Below are 17,308 nucleotides of genomic sequence, written 5' to 3'. Positions count from 1 at the left end.
ACCGTCTGGTTTGCACTGTGTTCAGCTGCTTATGCTATCATCCTTAAAGGAATCTTCATTCAGCAAAATTACAGTCAGTCTCATTTTACGTTGAGTTTTCAATAAGACAGAGATTTCTTTTTTAAAAAAGATTTTATTTATTTATTTGACAGAGAGAGAGCAAGAGAAGTTCTGGGTTTGGTCTTGATGCCAACTAGTTGGTTAATAAGCAGATTTCAGGGTGGGTGTCTGCATCTCTAATTTGAGAAGACAAGAGTATAAAGAAAGTCTTCAAGTTTGTATTAGTAGAAGAGTAGCAATTTGGAGACCAAAGACACAAAACTATTGAATCTATTTTGTTTAACGAGTTTTCCTGCTTTTTAAATCATCCAAAGGAGCCAATGGATGTATTCAGAAGAAACAGTAGATATTGTTTCACATGTAATGTAATGTAAGTACCTGTAATTAAATTATAGGTAGTTGCAATTTTAATGTAAATTTTTTACTTTGGAATCAGTTTAAATTTGCAAGAATGTAGCAAAGAACATACAGAGAGTTCTCATCCCATTTTCCCTGTTGTTAACATCTTACATTACCATGGTACAAGCTGGAAAACCAAGAAACCAACACTGGCATCACAGTATAAATTGAATTGTAGACTTTATTCTTATTTCATCAGTTTTAACACAAATGTCTTTTTTTTTTTTTACCTCTTCCAGGATCCAATACAGAATACCACATTAGATGTAGCCAACGTGTATCTCCACCCTCCTCTTCTCTCTGTCAGATTCTTTTTTTTTTTTTTAAGATTAAAAAAATTTATTCATTTGAGGTAGAGGGAGAGCACCTCAGGAGGAAGGGCAGAGGGAGAGGGAAAAGCAGACTCCCCACAAAGCAGAGAGCACAATGAGATAATGACCTGAGCCAAAGGCAGACGCTTAACCAACTGAGCCTCTAAGGTGCCCCTCTCTGTCAGATTCTGTTAGATTCTCTGTCTCCTAGGTTTTTATAAGCTTGACAGGTGTGTGGATTACTGGTCAAGTCCTTTCTAGAATACCTCTGAAATTAGATTTGTCTGATGTTGTCTTCTGATTAGACCGAGCTCATAGATTTTTATGAAAACAGCTCACATCTCATCACATCACATCAGATCGCATCAGGGAATTCATGCAACTAACCATTAATTTTCATTGGTGATGTTAATCTTGATCACTTGGTTGTCCAGCGTTGGTGGTGTTTTGCAGGTTCTCCACTGTAAAATTGGTTTCTATTCCAATTCTGTATTTATTGGAAGTGATTCGGTAAGTTTAGAAGGTGAATTAATCTCCACCTCTTAGAAAGAGGAGTATCTGATAGATGCTTGTGTTTCCGGCTTAGGTCTGGTGTCAGGGTTATGAGATGCAAATAGATGGAAACTGATTGTGTCCATGGTCTCTGGTCATTAGAAAAACAGATGAAAAAAAAAAAAAAACAGATGAAGAAGGCACCTAGGTGACTCAGTGGTTGAGCACCTGCCTTTGGCTCAGGTCATGATCCCAGGGTCCTGGGATCAAATAGCACCTCAGGCTCCCTATGGGGAGCCTACTTCTCCCTCTGCCTGTGTCTCTGCCTCTCTCTCTGTGTCTCTCATGAATAAATAAATAAAATCTTTAAAAAGAAAAGATAAACAGATGAAGAGTCTACTATCCAGGAATTGTTAGGTTGGAACAAGTGACTACATTGCTGAATTCAGGATTGTGGAGTCAATGTGAGGAAGAGGTGGTATGAGGAGGACTGCGCTTCAGTTGGGCCAGTTCCCTGTCTGTGTTGTCCTGTGAGTTCCTGGGTTGCCCCGATGGATCATCACAGACAGAACTTTTTTTTTAAAGAGACTCCAAACCCAGTGTGGAACCCAACATGGAGCCTGAACTCAGAACCCTGATATCAAGACCTAACTTGAGATCAAGAGTTGGACCCTAACCAACTGAGCTGCCCAGGCACCTCCAGAAGAGTTTTTTCTGATGTTATTGTTATTATCATTTGTATTGTTTTTACATCATTAAGAATAGAATATTTAGTCTCTAATAGGATTGCCCCAGAATCCTCAAATTGTCTGTGTTAAATTCTATGTACGTTCCCAGAGCTGAGTGTGCCCAGGGGCATCAGAGGGCGGCCACGTCTCCCTCGTGTTGGGGTCTGGCCCTGCCTTGAAAATGCATTTTGGAGACTGTTCTTCCTGTCTCTAAGGGTCTGGTGCTCAGAATTTACAGAAACAAGTGAATTAAAACAGACAGATGGGAGGAAAGGACTATGTGTTTTGAAATTGTTGCCTTTCTCAATGCAATGTTTTTCATGGCCAGCACCCTGCTTTCCATACCTGGAGATGCAGCAGTTGCTACACAAGTTACAAAAAGTAAATATAAATACAAAAGTGTGAGGTGCCTAGGTGGCTCAGCTGGTCAAGCATCTCGCCTTTGGCTCTGGTCATGATCCCAGGATCCTTGAGCCCCCTGTTGGGCTCCCTGCTCAGTGGGTAGTCTACTTCTCCCTCTCCCTCTGTCTTTCCTCCTCACTGGTATTCTCTCTCTCTCAAATAAATCAATACAGTCTTAAAAAAATACATAAAAAAATAAAAATTAAAAATACAGAAGTAAAAACTCTCTCTGAAGTACTATTCCACTCTTCTTTCTGTATTCCACTCATCCATCCATATTTAGTCCTATTCCCTACAATTTTTTTAAACCAATGATCGGTAAGCAGAAGAGATAGAAAAGTCCAGGTCAAGTATCTAAATCCTTATGGGAATATGGGACACCTAGTGCCCCATGCCTGGGGTGTTATGAGGATTGACTCATATCATGCTTGTGAGGTTCCTGACACAGTGCACCATTAGCTACATGTGAGCATCTGGTAGATGGTCAATAAACATTACATCAATGAATGTCTGCACGTTGTTGTCCAAATACAGACTTGCTCAGACGTTACTGACTTCTCAAGTCTTCTGGAAACTTTGGGGAGAAAGTAACCACTATGACCTTCCAGGTCCTTCTTCCCTAACACTAACACACCAACAGTGTTAGTGTGAAGGTGGTGGCTATGAGGGGCTCCTGTGTGCTGTGTCTGCTTTCTCTGGCTTCATGCTACTGATAATGGGGTCTTGGGGGGCAGCATCAGCAAAACAGGGAACCTTGCTTGCTAAAGCTGCGAGTTCATGGGATCCACTCCAAACCTGCAAAATCACCATTTCTTAGCATGGGTCCCTAGTACCTAATGACTTCAAGACTATCACCTGTGGCCCTGGCGCAGTTTATCTATTGGATGGGAGGAATACCAATTTTGCTTTAATTACCTGTTCCAGGTGATTGTAGGTGGGCATGAAGGGGCATGAAGCCTCCCCGGTACACTTAGGAGAGCTGACTACAGGCTGTGGTCCCAGGGGAAGTAACAGGGTCTGCCATAGGTGGGTTTGCAGGGGTCAGGTCAGCCGAGGGTGACCTTTTTTTTCCTGTTTTTTAAGTAAACTATACCTCCAACATGTGGATGGACCACATGACCCCTGAGATCAAATGTTGCATGCTCCACCAATGGAGCCAACGAGGCACATTTCTGCATTTCAAGGCCCTTCTGCCTGGGATGTAGTGGGAGCAGGTGGAGGGGCTTTGCTGGAATCTTGAAGGCACATTCTCCAGATGCATATGTTATTCCTCCACATAATCTCACTTCCAGAAGAAGCCTAGAGAAGGAAGAGAAAGCTATAGGCAGGTTCTCAGGTAAATGTGTCCTGGGTCAGGAGCCATGTTCTCTTTTGCTGGTGAATGAGCATGGATTTGGAACATGCAAACATTTACTTCTCCAACTCTGGTGATCCTGTCTAACATGCATGTTTTCAGCTACTATTTTTTCCTGTTTATCTCATGACAGTGTGGGTTCGGTCTTCAGAACACTTCTCCCCTGTGTCCCAAAACCTCCTCTCAACTTTCTCCAGCCTGGCTGCCTTTATGTCCTGAGCAACTCCCCCTGTGAATTAAAGGCCTTATTATTGGAAATATTCCCTTTGTGATAGAGCAACGTCTGGTTGTGTCAATACCCAGATTGAGGACGGGCTCAAGTCCTGGGCTATCGACAGGGATAACATTAATGTATAGGCTCCATCTGGATGCTCCATCAGCTCTATGTGGATCAGGATTAGAAAATGTGCAAACAAGGGCACCTGGGTGGCTCAGTGGGTTAAACGTCTGACTCTTGATTTGGGCTAGGGTCTTGATCTCAGGGTCATGGTTTTGAGTCCCATGTTAGGATCTATGAACCCACTTAAAAGTTAAAAAAAATAAGAAAATGCACAAATAATCAGGATGGCATTAGGGGTCTAAAATAATTCAGAACTTTCTGAAAAAGAGAACCTTGGTATGTAGATTGCTACAGAAACACTATTTAAATACACTGGGAATTATAGGACTCAGAAGCTAAATGTGGCTTTAAATTTGTGTAAATCTGATGTTTTCTCATGATTAGGTTCAGATTATTTTTTTCTTTACAAGTTAGATACTTTTTATTGTAATTCATGTATTTCGTAGAAACAGGAATGTGCAAACAGGTCAGGGTAATATGAAAAAAAAAGTTTTCAAACTGCAGTTCTGTGCATGTTGCTTTGTTTACATCTGGAACAGGTTCTCCCCCACATGAGGAACAGCAGTTGTACTTGCCGGATGCCTCCTGGTGATGCAGCCCTGGACACACGTGGGCTGGGCTCACAGGGTGGCAGGAGCAGCAGCTCTATCAGTAGGAGGAGTATTTGCAGGAGACAGTGCAGCTCTAGGAACTGATGGTGGAGCAGGAGCAGTTGGGGTCTATGTGCAGCCCAGGTGACCGAGGTCCAAAGCAGGTGACACAGGGAGACACTGGTGCAGGCTGGAGATGCGGGGTACAGCTCATTTTATTTTTCCAACAATACCATGACAGTGACGTGTGCTGGGACCTGATATCAATATGTTCTACCTCAGCTGATGTTACCTTCGTTTGCTTGGTTCAGGTGCTCTCTGCCAGATTCCTCCACTGTGAAGCTAATTCAATTTTCAAGTCAGTACAGTTTGTTCTTTGCCAAAAATATGGTTCCTGAGTGATTTACTCAGAGATGTGCATAAAACATAATGTTTAATCTGGAAAGTCCCCTCTCTTTTTTGTCTTTGCTTAGAGTTTGTTTGGGAAATGAAGGCTCTCATCTTTGTCTACTTGGAGATAGTTGCTTTTTCGGGTGGAGGATCTAAATTATTCAGGCATTGGTCCTGCAAATTTCCATCGTATCCACACTCATGTCACAGACACACTCTTCTTAATTGCTGCATAACAATCATATTAATATGCACCAAGTATCTCGACATTCTGAAATAGAACTCCCAAATGATCAACAAAATAAACTTTATCCTTTTTTTAAACGAATTTACTTATTAAATGCAGAGATTATGCCCCACCTCAGAACTGAATCAGACCCTGTATTTTAACAAGATCTCTAGTTCATGGTTGTATATATGAAATTTTTGAGAAGTACCTTCTGAAGTAAACACCATGACTTTCCCATTGAGAGAGATAACACTATTTATTTATTTATTTATTTATTTATTTATTTATATTTAAAAAAAACAAAAGCCTGTTTATTTTTTTTAAGATTTTATTTATTTATTTATTCATGAGAGACACACACACACAGAGAAAAGCAGAGACATAGGCAGAGGGAGAAGCAGGTTCCATGCAGGGAGCCCGACATGGGACTAGATCCCAGGTCTCCAGGATCAGGCCCTGGACTGAAGGCAGCGCTAAACTGCTGAGCCACCCAGGCTGCCCAAGATACACAATTTATAGATGATATAAATAAAGTATCCAAAGATATATATGTATTCCTATGTTGATATCCTAATTTACTGTCCTTGAAAGTCAGGATTTTTTTTTTTTTTTAAGATTCTATGTATTTATTCATGAGAGACACACAGAGAGGGGCAGACACTTTGGCAGAGGGAAATGGAGGCTCCCTACTGGCAGCCTGACCGGGGACTCGATCCCAGCATCCGGGGATCACCACCTGAACCAAAGACAGATGCTCAACCACTGAGCCCCCGAGGTGCCAATCAGGGAATATTTTGTGGCGGTAATCATCTCAATATGTAACTCAGGCCACTCACCTAAGTCAGAATCAGTGCTTTTAACTCTATCTTAGGTAAAATTAAGAACTCTGCCCAATATCCCCTAGGTAAAAGTATTATTTGTTTCAGGGACGGTTGGCAGTCAGGGATGTGGCCATAGATTTCTCTCAGGAGCAGTGGGAGTGCCTGGATCCTACTCAATGGAATTTCAACTAGTGCTTATTGTTAACAATTCCGGGAAAAATTTAAGTGGCTAGAACTATGGTAATCTTCCTCTGCTCTTGATTTAAGTAAGTTGCATTGGGTCACTGATAGTTGAAAGTAGTAAAATCTGCCTCTAACAAATTTGACCCTCATAGTTTATGAGGACACTGTTCTGTTGCTACTTCCTATCACCAGTGGGGGGTCAATACAGCTGTTTACTTTCCTACAAAAGATCCATAGTAATTGGCATTGATTTATGCAGAAGACTCAACATTGCAACCGAGTCATTGCAAATCAGTGATTTCTAATGTGAAATACCACGTCATGCACTGCTTTCACTTGTATCTGTTCAGAAATCCTCAGGTGATGCATGTGTCATTGTTGTCTATGCTCATAGCTTACAGATGGTGCATATGACAGTCTGAAGATAAGGAAAATGCGTGTTTTTTTGGCAAAATGACTTCTTATGGAAGTTCTCTGCAAATGCAGGGAACATGTATGTGCTTCCTCACCTGTCAGACCACAGATTTTCCAGCCCACTTTGTTGCAGTGTTGGGATAATGGTGTTCAAAGGAGCCAAAGTTTGCCAGCATCTGCCTGTAGGGACCATGGAGAAAGAGCCTTTCTCAAACACTCCAGAGTTCTCATGGGAGACGCTGAAAGGCAGCATGTAATTGTTTTGTTTGGTTGATTTTTTTAGCTGTAATTATCAACTGGAAAAAGATTTCTAGAAACATTCCCTGTCCTAGCCCGCACTCTGATTGCCGCTGTGGGAGAAATGACAAGTGCAGTTGAGGTGGGAGGTGAGGTCACAGGATCCTGATCTCATATCTCAGGGTCTGGCTGCCTCCTCTTGGCACCTGCAGTGGCTGGTGTCACCTTCAAGCCAGCTCACTGTCCTCACAGCAGGAAGGAGGTGGTGGTTTCTGTTTCAACCAGAGATGCAGAGTCTACCATGAAAGCCTGGCTATCAGAAGTCTGGGTAAGTGGTTCTTTTAGGAAAGGTGCTGCTTCTGGGTTTGACCTCGGTCCAATGTCAGAGCCACACTGGAAGGAGAAATAATTCCTGGGGCATCAGCTAAGCTAAGCAAGGCAGACGAGGTCCTTCATATCACCCAGTGATGATGGCTCCTATGTTCATGTCTGTGTCATTGACAATGACCGTTATTTTGGTCCTTAGACCTGCTACTCTGTCTACCTCACAGGACCCCTAGCCTAAGTTTCAGGATTCCCAGAACTGTGCTTGTTAACACATTCACGCTTGTAATAGCCAGATGAATCCATGTGTACCATATAGTAATGTACAGAATCAGTGTATTCAAGTTACAATTGTTAGAATAGAAACGTTTTCTTTAGCTCTGGGTGTCTGATGCAATTAATGGAGACAGTAATTGTGCTTGTACTGAATGCACCTGTGGTCTGTAGGTTGTAGTAGGACTTCTTGAGGCTAGGGAGAGATTAAGGAAAAGGTAACTATGAGTTTCAGGCAATAGCTGTCAGGATTGAAAGTATCTTAGGATATTTGATTTAAAAATATTCCAATATTGATTCAAAGTATCTACTATTGCAATTCCTAAAATAGACACAAATCCATCCCTAGAGATTGAGTTTTGCACGTCTCTTACATTTTAATAGTTTTCAAAAACCATGCATGATTGCTAGTAATTTTATGAACTTGGTATTAATAAGTAAATAAGTATATGATCTGAAAAGAATAATCATTTACATTTTTTTCTACACTAATAACCATGCAGTGTTGTTTCATGTCCTATATTTCAGGGTATGGCTTGAGGTTTTTCAAAGTTTCCTGTGATAAATGCCATTGTGTTTTTGTTCCTGGCATAAAAGCAAACAAATCTTTCTACCCCCCTTCTTTATATCAAGCCATTCTTCCCTTTATTAAATCTGCTCCTTATGGGGCAGGCTCCTGTGGTATTAAACTATAATCCATACATTTGCATTTAATAAGATTTCAAAATCTTCTTTCATAACTGACATAGACCTATAGGATAAATCTCTCTATATAAATAGAAACTCTTAAAATCAAAATTATGACATTACCTCTAATCTAAAACCAAACATAAAAGGAAACTAAAGATACATCTGAATTATCTGACAAACACCAGAAACTACCTTTTTAGTGTTGCTAGGTGGTTCAAAGCACTATGTTTATTCCCAGCACCAGGCATTTTCAAGTTCCCACTCTGCCCCTAACCAGCATAGGGATTTCTACAAGTCATTTAACTTCTATTTACCTGATCTTTGTAACTGCCTTTTCTCTGTAATTAAAGTGACAGTAGTGTGTGCCTCATAGCTTTGTGAAGAATCAGAGATTCCCACGCATATGCTTTTCATGGAGATCTCTTTTACATTTTCTCTTTAGGTTATATATTTAACTCTTGAAAAAAAAAGTCTTAATAAATAGACATACCTAAGATAGAGCTAATATAGTAAATGGAGCATCTTGGGATTTGGTTGACACTCTGAATGTAGTACCTGCCTTCAATTACCACACAGAATCCAATGGTTTTGAAGAGGAGCATCAGTCCCTGAGAACCGACTGGATGGCCACCGGGGATCTGGTGGTAGGCATGGTCTTCTTATCACAGACTATCCTTGGAATCCTGGGGAACTTCTCTCTTCTTTGCCATTGTCTCCTCCTCCATTTTACTGGGTGCAGGGCAAGGTGCACGGATCTGATTCTCAGGCACCTAACCATAGCCAACTCCTTGGTCATTATCACTAAAGGAGTCCCGCAGACCATGGCAGCTTTTGGGTTGAAATATTACTCCCAGGATTTTAGATGCATTCTTCTTTTCTTTGTTCAAAGAGTGGCCAGGGGTGTGTCCATGGAGAGCACCTGCCTCCTGAGTGTCTTCCAGGCCATCACCATTAGCCCCCAGAACTCCATGTGGGCAGTGCTTAAAGGGAAAGCTCCCAGATACATTGTCCCCTCCACCACTGTGTGCTGGATCCTGAACATATTGATAAACACCATTTTTCCTCTTTCTGTGATTGGCAAGTGGATGGATGCAAACATCACAAGAAAAACTGATTATGGATACTGTTCTTCAGTATTTTACCATAAACTCATAGCCTCACTGTTTGCTGCATGGCTCTCATTCAGTGATGTTTTAGCTTTGGGGCTCATGCTCTGGGCCAGCGGCTCCATGGTTTCCACCCTGTACAGACACAAGCAGCGGGTCCGACACATTCACACAACCAGCCACTCCACCAGGTCCTCTGTGGAGTCCAGAGCCACACAAAGCATCCTGGTCCTGGTGAGCACCTTTGTATTTTTTTATGCCCTCTCATCCATTTGTCAGATTTGTCTGTCTTTCTTAAATACCTCAAGTCGGTTGGTGGTGAACATGTCTGCATTCTTTACTATGTGTTTTCCTTTTCTCAGCCCCTTTGTGCTCATGAGCTATGACTCCAGAGTGACCCGACTCAGCTTTGCCTGGAGAACGAAAGAAAATTCTAACATTTTGGGGCATCTGGGTGGCTCAGTCTGATAAGTGTCTGCCTTTGGTTTGAGTCCTGATCTCAGGGTCCTGGGATTGAGTCCTGCCACGAGCTCCCAGCTCAGCAGGCAGCCTGTGGCTCCCTCTCCCTCTGCTCTCCCCCTGCTCGTGCTCTCCCTCTCTCTCAAATAAATACATCTTTGCAAAATTTCTCCTCATTGGATATGTGGCTTTTGTTTTGTTTTCCACAGTATTCCAGTGTACACTCACTCATTCCCCCATAGATTGGTAGAATTGTGAGCACAGTTATGCAAGGGGCACATCATAAAGGCAGGCAGAGGCACACATCACATGCACATGCATACATAGTGACATGTGTACGTATACGTGATACCAGTAAAACTAGATATACACATGCAATTACATCATGTTTCTTAGCCCTCCAGCAATAATATGGAGAAGTGTACAGTAAGAAATGTAGAAATAATATTAAAGAAGATAATGACAAACAGCTTCAACTCTATTTGGTATTTGTATCTTCCTTTCCAATTCATTGTTTAAAATTACATATAGGGGTGCCTGCGTGGCTCAATCAATTAACCACCTGCCCTCGATTCAGGTCATGATCCCAGGGTCCTAAAGTTGAGTTTCACATCTGGCTTCCTGCTCAGTGAGGAGCCTGCTTGTGCCCTCTGCCTGCCACTCCCCCTGATAGTACTCTCTAAAGATAAATAAAATCTTAAAAAAAAAAAAAAAAATGGTCGAAGAGTCCTGAAGTTCTTCACTCTATCACTTACCATGTTCTATCTTCTAAAAATTTTTTAAAAGTAATTCTGGGCAATGAACTTACAGTGTTAAGTATCTCTTGGTTGTTAACCTAGGTATTGCAGCAACTTAAGAAACTAAAGCATGATATTATTAGATACTGCTGACTTCTATCATGACAATGGAAAGGAGCGATGCCACCAATCTATTCACATCCTCACAATTTTCTAATTGCTCCTCTGTATTTAAAACATTAATATTCATGCACAGGTCCTCCGTGGACAGCTCCGTGAAGTTTCACAAATGAACACACCTCTACACGCAACAGAGCACTGTCAGCCTGGCAGAGGCTGCCTCCTTGGGGCCCCTCTCAATCACTTTGTTTAAGGGTCACCCTAGGACATCTAAGATCTGATTCCCCTCTTTGCCTTTGATACAAAAAGAATCCTGTAGCACAAACTCTTGTATTTTCATTGTTCAATTCCATGTGTTTGTGATTTTATTGGTACTATCAGCAGGTGGTTGTTTATCATCTACTGGCATCGGTGATTGGATCTCATTGTGAGAAAATCAAATGATTTAATCACTATGCTAATGAAGCACATGGGGCTGGTTTTCTCTTTGGTGCTATTAGAATGATGCTGATGCTGGGACGCCTGGGTGGCTCAGTGGTTGAGCATCTGTCTTTGACTATAGAAATTTTTTTGTCCTAAAATTGAGTCCCACATCAGGCTCCCTGCATGGAGCCTGCTTCTCCCTCTGCCTGTGTCTCTGCCTCTCTCTCTGTGTCTCTCATGAATAAATAAATAAAATCTTTAAAAAGTAATAATAATGTTAGAATGCTGGTGATGTGCAAATTCTAGAGTGTGATGAGATGTACATGGAAATTTTTCAGATGTCTATGTAGTAGTGATATTGCTGAGTGGCAGGTTACCATTGTTTGACTTTGGGACACATTTCCAAAGAGTCTGGCAAAAGCATGTGTATGGATTTTACACCAACGAGTGTTGGTGAGATTCTTAGTTTAGTTGTATCCTTGTCAACAGTTGGTATTTTCTGTCATTTTTGGTTTAGCATTCTGGTTCCTGTTGATGGTATCAGGCAGTGACTTTATTTCCAATTCTTGATGAGAAACAACTTGAACATCTTTTCACATATTTATTGGCCATCAAGTACATCCTTTTTTTGAGTGTTGCTTTATTTTACCCATTTTTTCCAGTTGTGTTTCCTATCTTTTTCTTATTGATTTACAGGAGATATTTAGACATGTAGAACATGTTTATCCTTGGTGCTGGCCCTATCTATCCTCTATCTATCTGTCTATCTATCTATCTGTCATCCACCCATCCATCCATCCATTCATCCATCTACCTATGTATCTACATATCTAGGTGGCTTTTGATGAGGAAAAACTCTTAATTTTCATCTAATTTGTCATTTCCTCCTTTCTAGTTGAGGTGTTTTGATATTTATTTATTATTTTTTAAGATTTTTATTTATTTATTCATTCATGAGAGACACAGGGAGAGAGAGAGAGAGAGAGAGAGAGTGCAGAGACACAGGTAGAGGGAGAAGTATCCATGCAGGGAGCCTGACATGGAACTCGATCCCAGGTCTCCAGGATCAGGCCCTGGGCTGAAGGCGGCGCTAAGCCACTGAGCCCCCCGGGCTGCCCTGTTTTGATATTTAAAGAAATATTTTCCTATTCAAAGATCACAAAAGTAGCATCCCCTGACTCACTCTTTCTGGGGACCCTTAGCCTACATGTCAGAGGACTTAATGAATCATCTCAGCTTTGGAAGGATATAGTATTATTGCAGTACCAGGATGCGGTAAAGATTCTTGAACTTGTTTCCTACTGGTCAGTTGTATTTTCCACATTATTGGCAACTGCAAACCCACCTGACGTAGACATTAACCTGCTCATGTCTTTGCCTTAATGTAAGATGGAGATATCCTACCATGATAAATACATCTTCCAATTATGTCTGTAAATGAAGAGAGAAGTTTGATTGAGGAGTAAGCCCTGTTGACAATACATATATAATATTGATACAGGCACAGAATATGTTCATGTATGTTAACAGACAACATCCAAAATTACACAAAAAGGGGTTAAGTCTCAAAGGAAAAAAAAGGTCCATATGGAGATCAAATGTATTGGGCAAGGGGTATTATTGGGACTTTAATTTTATTCCTTAAATATTTTTTTTTAAATTTTTTATTTATTTATTTATGATAGTCACAGAGAGAGAGAGAGAGGCAGAGACACAGGCAGAGGAAGAAGCAGGCTCCATGCACCGGGAGCCTGATGTGGGATTCGATCCCGGGTCTCCAGGATCGCGCCCTGGGCCAAAGGCAGGCGCCAAACCGCTGCGCCACCCAGGGATCCCTATTCCTTAAATATTTTATACAAAACATACATGTGATTTTTTACAAGAGAAAATATTTTTAAATATTGCAATATATCCACAGAACTATTCCTAATGGTGACCTCCTGTGATAGCTTCTCATATGGGAAAAGCAAGGAAAAACAGAAAACTAAAATGTGCTGTATATTGGTACGTTTTATTTTCTCAAAGCATGTGTAATATTTTAGAATAGCCACAATAAAGGAAAGGATTTTCATCATATCAGGTTTCAGTCATGAAAGCTCACGACATAAGCAGGGCTTGGAAAGCATAGATATCTATTCCCATCACAAAGCATCAAGTACCAATAAACACATCCTGCCAGACCCACTGTGATCACTCTAATTGTCATCCCCAAGGAGAGAGAGAAGGTTGTGTCATTCCCCCAAATTCTACTTGTAGCCCTATGGTAAGGCTAAGAAATTTTTTAAAGATTTTATTCATTTATTTATTCATGAGAAAGAGAGGCAGAGACATAGGCAGAGGGAGAAACAGGCTTCTTTCAAGGACTGGATCCCAGGACCCTGGGATCATGATCTGATCAAAGGCAAACGCCTAACTGCTGAGCCCCAGGTTATTAAGATCTGAATTGCCTTTTGATTCAAAATTTTTAAAAAATCCAATAATAAATTGATTCCAACATAAATGGAGAAATTGAGTGGGGAATGAATTTGTGAGTTCTGCTGTGACTGTCATCCCTTAGTCTATTTCCCTGCAGCCTCAGACTTCCAACCCATGAGTTGAGTAAATGTGATCTTTCTCATGTCCTTCATCTCCTGTCTCTCCTCATCTCCTTGAATTCTCCCTGCCCCATTATCTCCACCCAGCCTTTTTGGACCTCCATCCTGCCACATGGCCTCCAGTCTGTGCCCTTTAGTGTTCCATCTCACTAGGGACTCCATCATCAGTCCAAAACTTGCATGATTTCAACTCCATACCACCCTTCCTCCCCTCCTTGTGTCCAATCCTCCTTTCAGTGACTGTAGCCCAAGGATTTTTTTTTAAGATTTTATTTATTTATTCATGAGACACACACACACACACACACACACACACAGAGAGAGAGAGAGAGAGAGAGAGAGAGAGAGGCAGAGACACAGGCAGAGGGAGAAGCAGGCTCCACGCAGGGAGCCCGATATGGGACTTGATCCCAGGTCTCCAGGATCACACCCTGGGTTGAAGGTGACGCTAAACCTCTGAGCCACCCGGGCTGCTCCTGTAGCCCAAGGATTATGTCCTTTATGTTGACAGCCCTCAGCTCCTGAGCTTGCCCCCCATTACCCCTGCTATTTTTAACAGTGGTTCATTGCATGCCATGACACCAGGCTCCTATGTGCTTCCAACACCTGGTGTTCCAACTCTTCACTTTCTTTTTTTTTTTTTTATTTTTTTTTTTTAATTTTTATTTATGATAGTCACAGAGAGAGAGAGAGAGGCAGAGACACAGGCAGAGGGAGAAGCAGGCTCCATGCACCGGGAGCCCGATGTGGGATTCGATCCCGGGTCTCCAGGATCGCGCCCCGGGCCAAAGGCAGGCGCCAAACCGCTGCGCCACCCAGGGATCCCCCAACTCTTTACTTTCTTGTACGCTCTGCCCCCTTGCATCTCTAAGCTCTGCAGTGTATTTCATCCCCACTGCAGCCTTTGACCTTCAGATGTCTTAAGAGCCTGTGACTTTCTGCTCTGTGGCCTCTGTCCCCCATGCATCTTGCTCTCTGCAACCACAACTCCTCCACATGCACACTCTCCTGTGTCCTATTTGTTGCAGTGCTCTCTGTCACGTAGTTCCTCGCCTGGACTCTGAGTCTGGCCCTAGGCCCTGGATCTCAGGTGGCTGACAGCAGTTTGACAGTCTTTTGTGTGGGATGCGTCAGGGCAAGTGCCCAGGTGGGGATCACTCTAGTTTCCTGGTTCTGCAGTGAAGAGGCCTAACAGGAGGGAATGGGAATTTTTCTATCTTATGTGGCCCTGTGAAAAACAGATGAAGCAGTCCTGGTTCAGACATGAAAGTGTCTGTTTTCTTTCTTTCTCCTCTCTTTTTTTAAAAAAGATTTTCAAGTAATCTGTACATACAACATGGGACTCAAATACAACCCTGAGATCGAGAGTCACATATCCTTCAGACTGAGCCAGCCAGGTGCCCTGGAAGTATCTTAAATAAATTAAAATTATATGATTCTGGGAGTTAGCTTCTATTGGGCAAGCTCAGGAAACAAAGGTAGGTGTGGTGAGAACATTATGATATACTCTTTTAGCAAATTCAGATTTATGCGGCAGTTTTATCTATACTCACCATGCTATACATTATATTCCCAGAACTTATTCATCTTGCGTATCTGAAACTTGTCCAGGACATCCCCATTCCACCCCCACCCTCAGCCTCTGGCAACCACCATTCTAATCTTTGCTTTTTATGAATTTGACTATTTATTTATTATTTTTAAAAGATTTTATCTTTAAGGAATCTCTACACCCAATGCAAGACCCAAACTTACAATCCCAAAATCAAGAGTCCCACACTTTACCAACTGAGCCAGTCAGCACCCCTTTATAAGGTTTTTTTCCAAGATTTTTTAAAAAAGATTTTATTGAGAGAGCAGAGAGTACAAGAGGTGGGAGGGATAGAGGGCGAAGGAGAAGCAGATTCCCAAATAAGTGGGGAGCCCAATGTGGTCTTCGTCTCAGGACTCTGGGATCATGCTCTGAGCAAAAGGTGGGCTCTCAACCCACTGAGCCACCCAGGTGTCCCAATATAAAGGTTTTTTTTTTTTTTTTTAAAGACAAATTAATGATAGGGGGAAAAAATGGAAGGAGGGGTCCAGTATCTGCATCCTCGTGGAAATGACAGGATACTTAGTGTATCAACTACAGCTGCTATTAACTTCGACCCATGTGGTTCAGATGCTGTCTGCCAGATTTCTTCGCTATAACACTAGTATTTTTTTCCATTATGATTAAGAAGCACTTTGGGATATTTACCGAGTTATGTGCATAAACCATGACACTTAATCTGGAAATTCTCTTTTGAGTTTGTCCTTGCTTGCAGTATGCTTTGGAAAGTGAGGGCTCTCACTTTTGTGTGTTAATGAATTTGTTTTTTGCAAGACAAGGCTAAATAAGCCAAACTTTATTTCTTTAAGTTTCCATTTCATTCCAAAGTCATGTTGGACACACTTTTCTTTATGTCTTTGTTGTGTTTTCAGAAAAAGAAAATAAAAAATCAGGTACCTAATATATGTTAAATTACCTAAAATTCTAAAATATAATGCAGCACAAATGATAGAGAAAATAAAAATTGTCAGTGAAGAACACAGGTAGAAACAATAGCTCTTTTTTTTTTTTTTAAGAAAGAAACTACTGAAATTTTTTTTTTTTAATTTTATTTATTTATTCGTGATAGAGAGAGAGAGAGAGAGAGGCAGAGACACAGGCAGAGAGAGAAGCAGGCTCCATGCACCGGGAGCCTGACGTGGGAATCGATCCCAGGTCTCCAGGATCGCGCCCTGGGCCAAAGGCAGGCGCCAAACCGCTGCGCCACCCAGGGATCCCCGAAACAATAGCTCTTATATTGGTTTATGTCATTGTTGTGTGTTTGTGTCTCCACAGAGTTAAAAGACACAAAAGCTTCATCTACAAATAGATTTATATTTATGCAATTGGAAGTATTTATTAAAATCAATATTACATTTTTTTCTATTATATCACTTTTAATATAATGTAAATATTTGGTTACTTAAAAATATATGATGTATGCATAAAATGTAGATGTTATTAGATCAAATCTGTCTGGGTACCTTAGTGTTTCCATGACTCAGTTATAAAATCTGCTGTTTATTCTTTCAGGGTTGTCTCTATATATTGGCCTTGTATGTGTCTTCCTTTTAGATAAATTCTAGGGCAGATAAACTAGGTAAAACCCCAGCTCTAGCATTTACTGGATGTCGGACAAATATTCTTATAAAGGAAGAAGAGTATTGAAGTCATATTTTTTTGTGGTTTTATGCATCATGAAAAACTGGTAGAAAAATGTCTACTATACAATCCTCTTAAGAAGATTGCTCTTGCCATTCTTATTATTGTGTGTGCAAACCTGTAATTGCCATGAATCTCTCGCACTTCAAAGTGGTTCATGGATTTGGCCATCAATTCTACCTCGTTGCTGCGAAAGTACATGGCCTTTGGATTTCAGGCATTAGCCCAAGTAGAGATTCAGAAACTCACGCCCCACCCCAGAACTTCTGAATCAGAATGTGCATGTTAACAAGATCTCCAGTTCATTGTGGTACATACACATTAGGATTTGAGAAATATATTTCAAACTCACTATGAATTTCCCATATGAGATATATATATATATATACAATTTACAATG

General features: G+C 41.2%; 1 protein-coding gene across 1 annotated transcript; it reads left to right on the top strand.

Annotated features, from left to right (window-relative positions):
• Positions 1-8,860: 8,860 nt before the first annotated feature.
• On the top strand, positions 8,861-9,811 carry LOC140599029 (vomeronasal type-1 receptor 4-like). Its single transcript, XM_072758441.1, has one exon. It carries the CDS (start codon positions 8,861-8,863, stop codon positions 9,809-9,811), a length of 951 nt encoding a protein of 316 aa, XP_072614542.1.
• The last annotated feature ends 7,497 nt before the right edge of the window (positions 9,812-17,308 follow it).

This window comes from Vulpes vulpes, chromosome 1 (genome assembly GCF_048418805.1).
Source record: "Vulpes vulpes isolate BD-2025 chromosome 1, VulVul3, whole genome shotgun sequence".
Classification (NCBI taxonomy): domain Eukaryota; kingdom Metazoa; phylum Chordata; class Mammalia; order Carnivora; family Canidae; genus Vulpes; species Vulpes vulpes.
The sequence above is the reverse complement of the archived record's forward strand: the minus strand, read 5'-3'. Positions and strand labels throughout refer to the sequence as shown.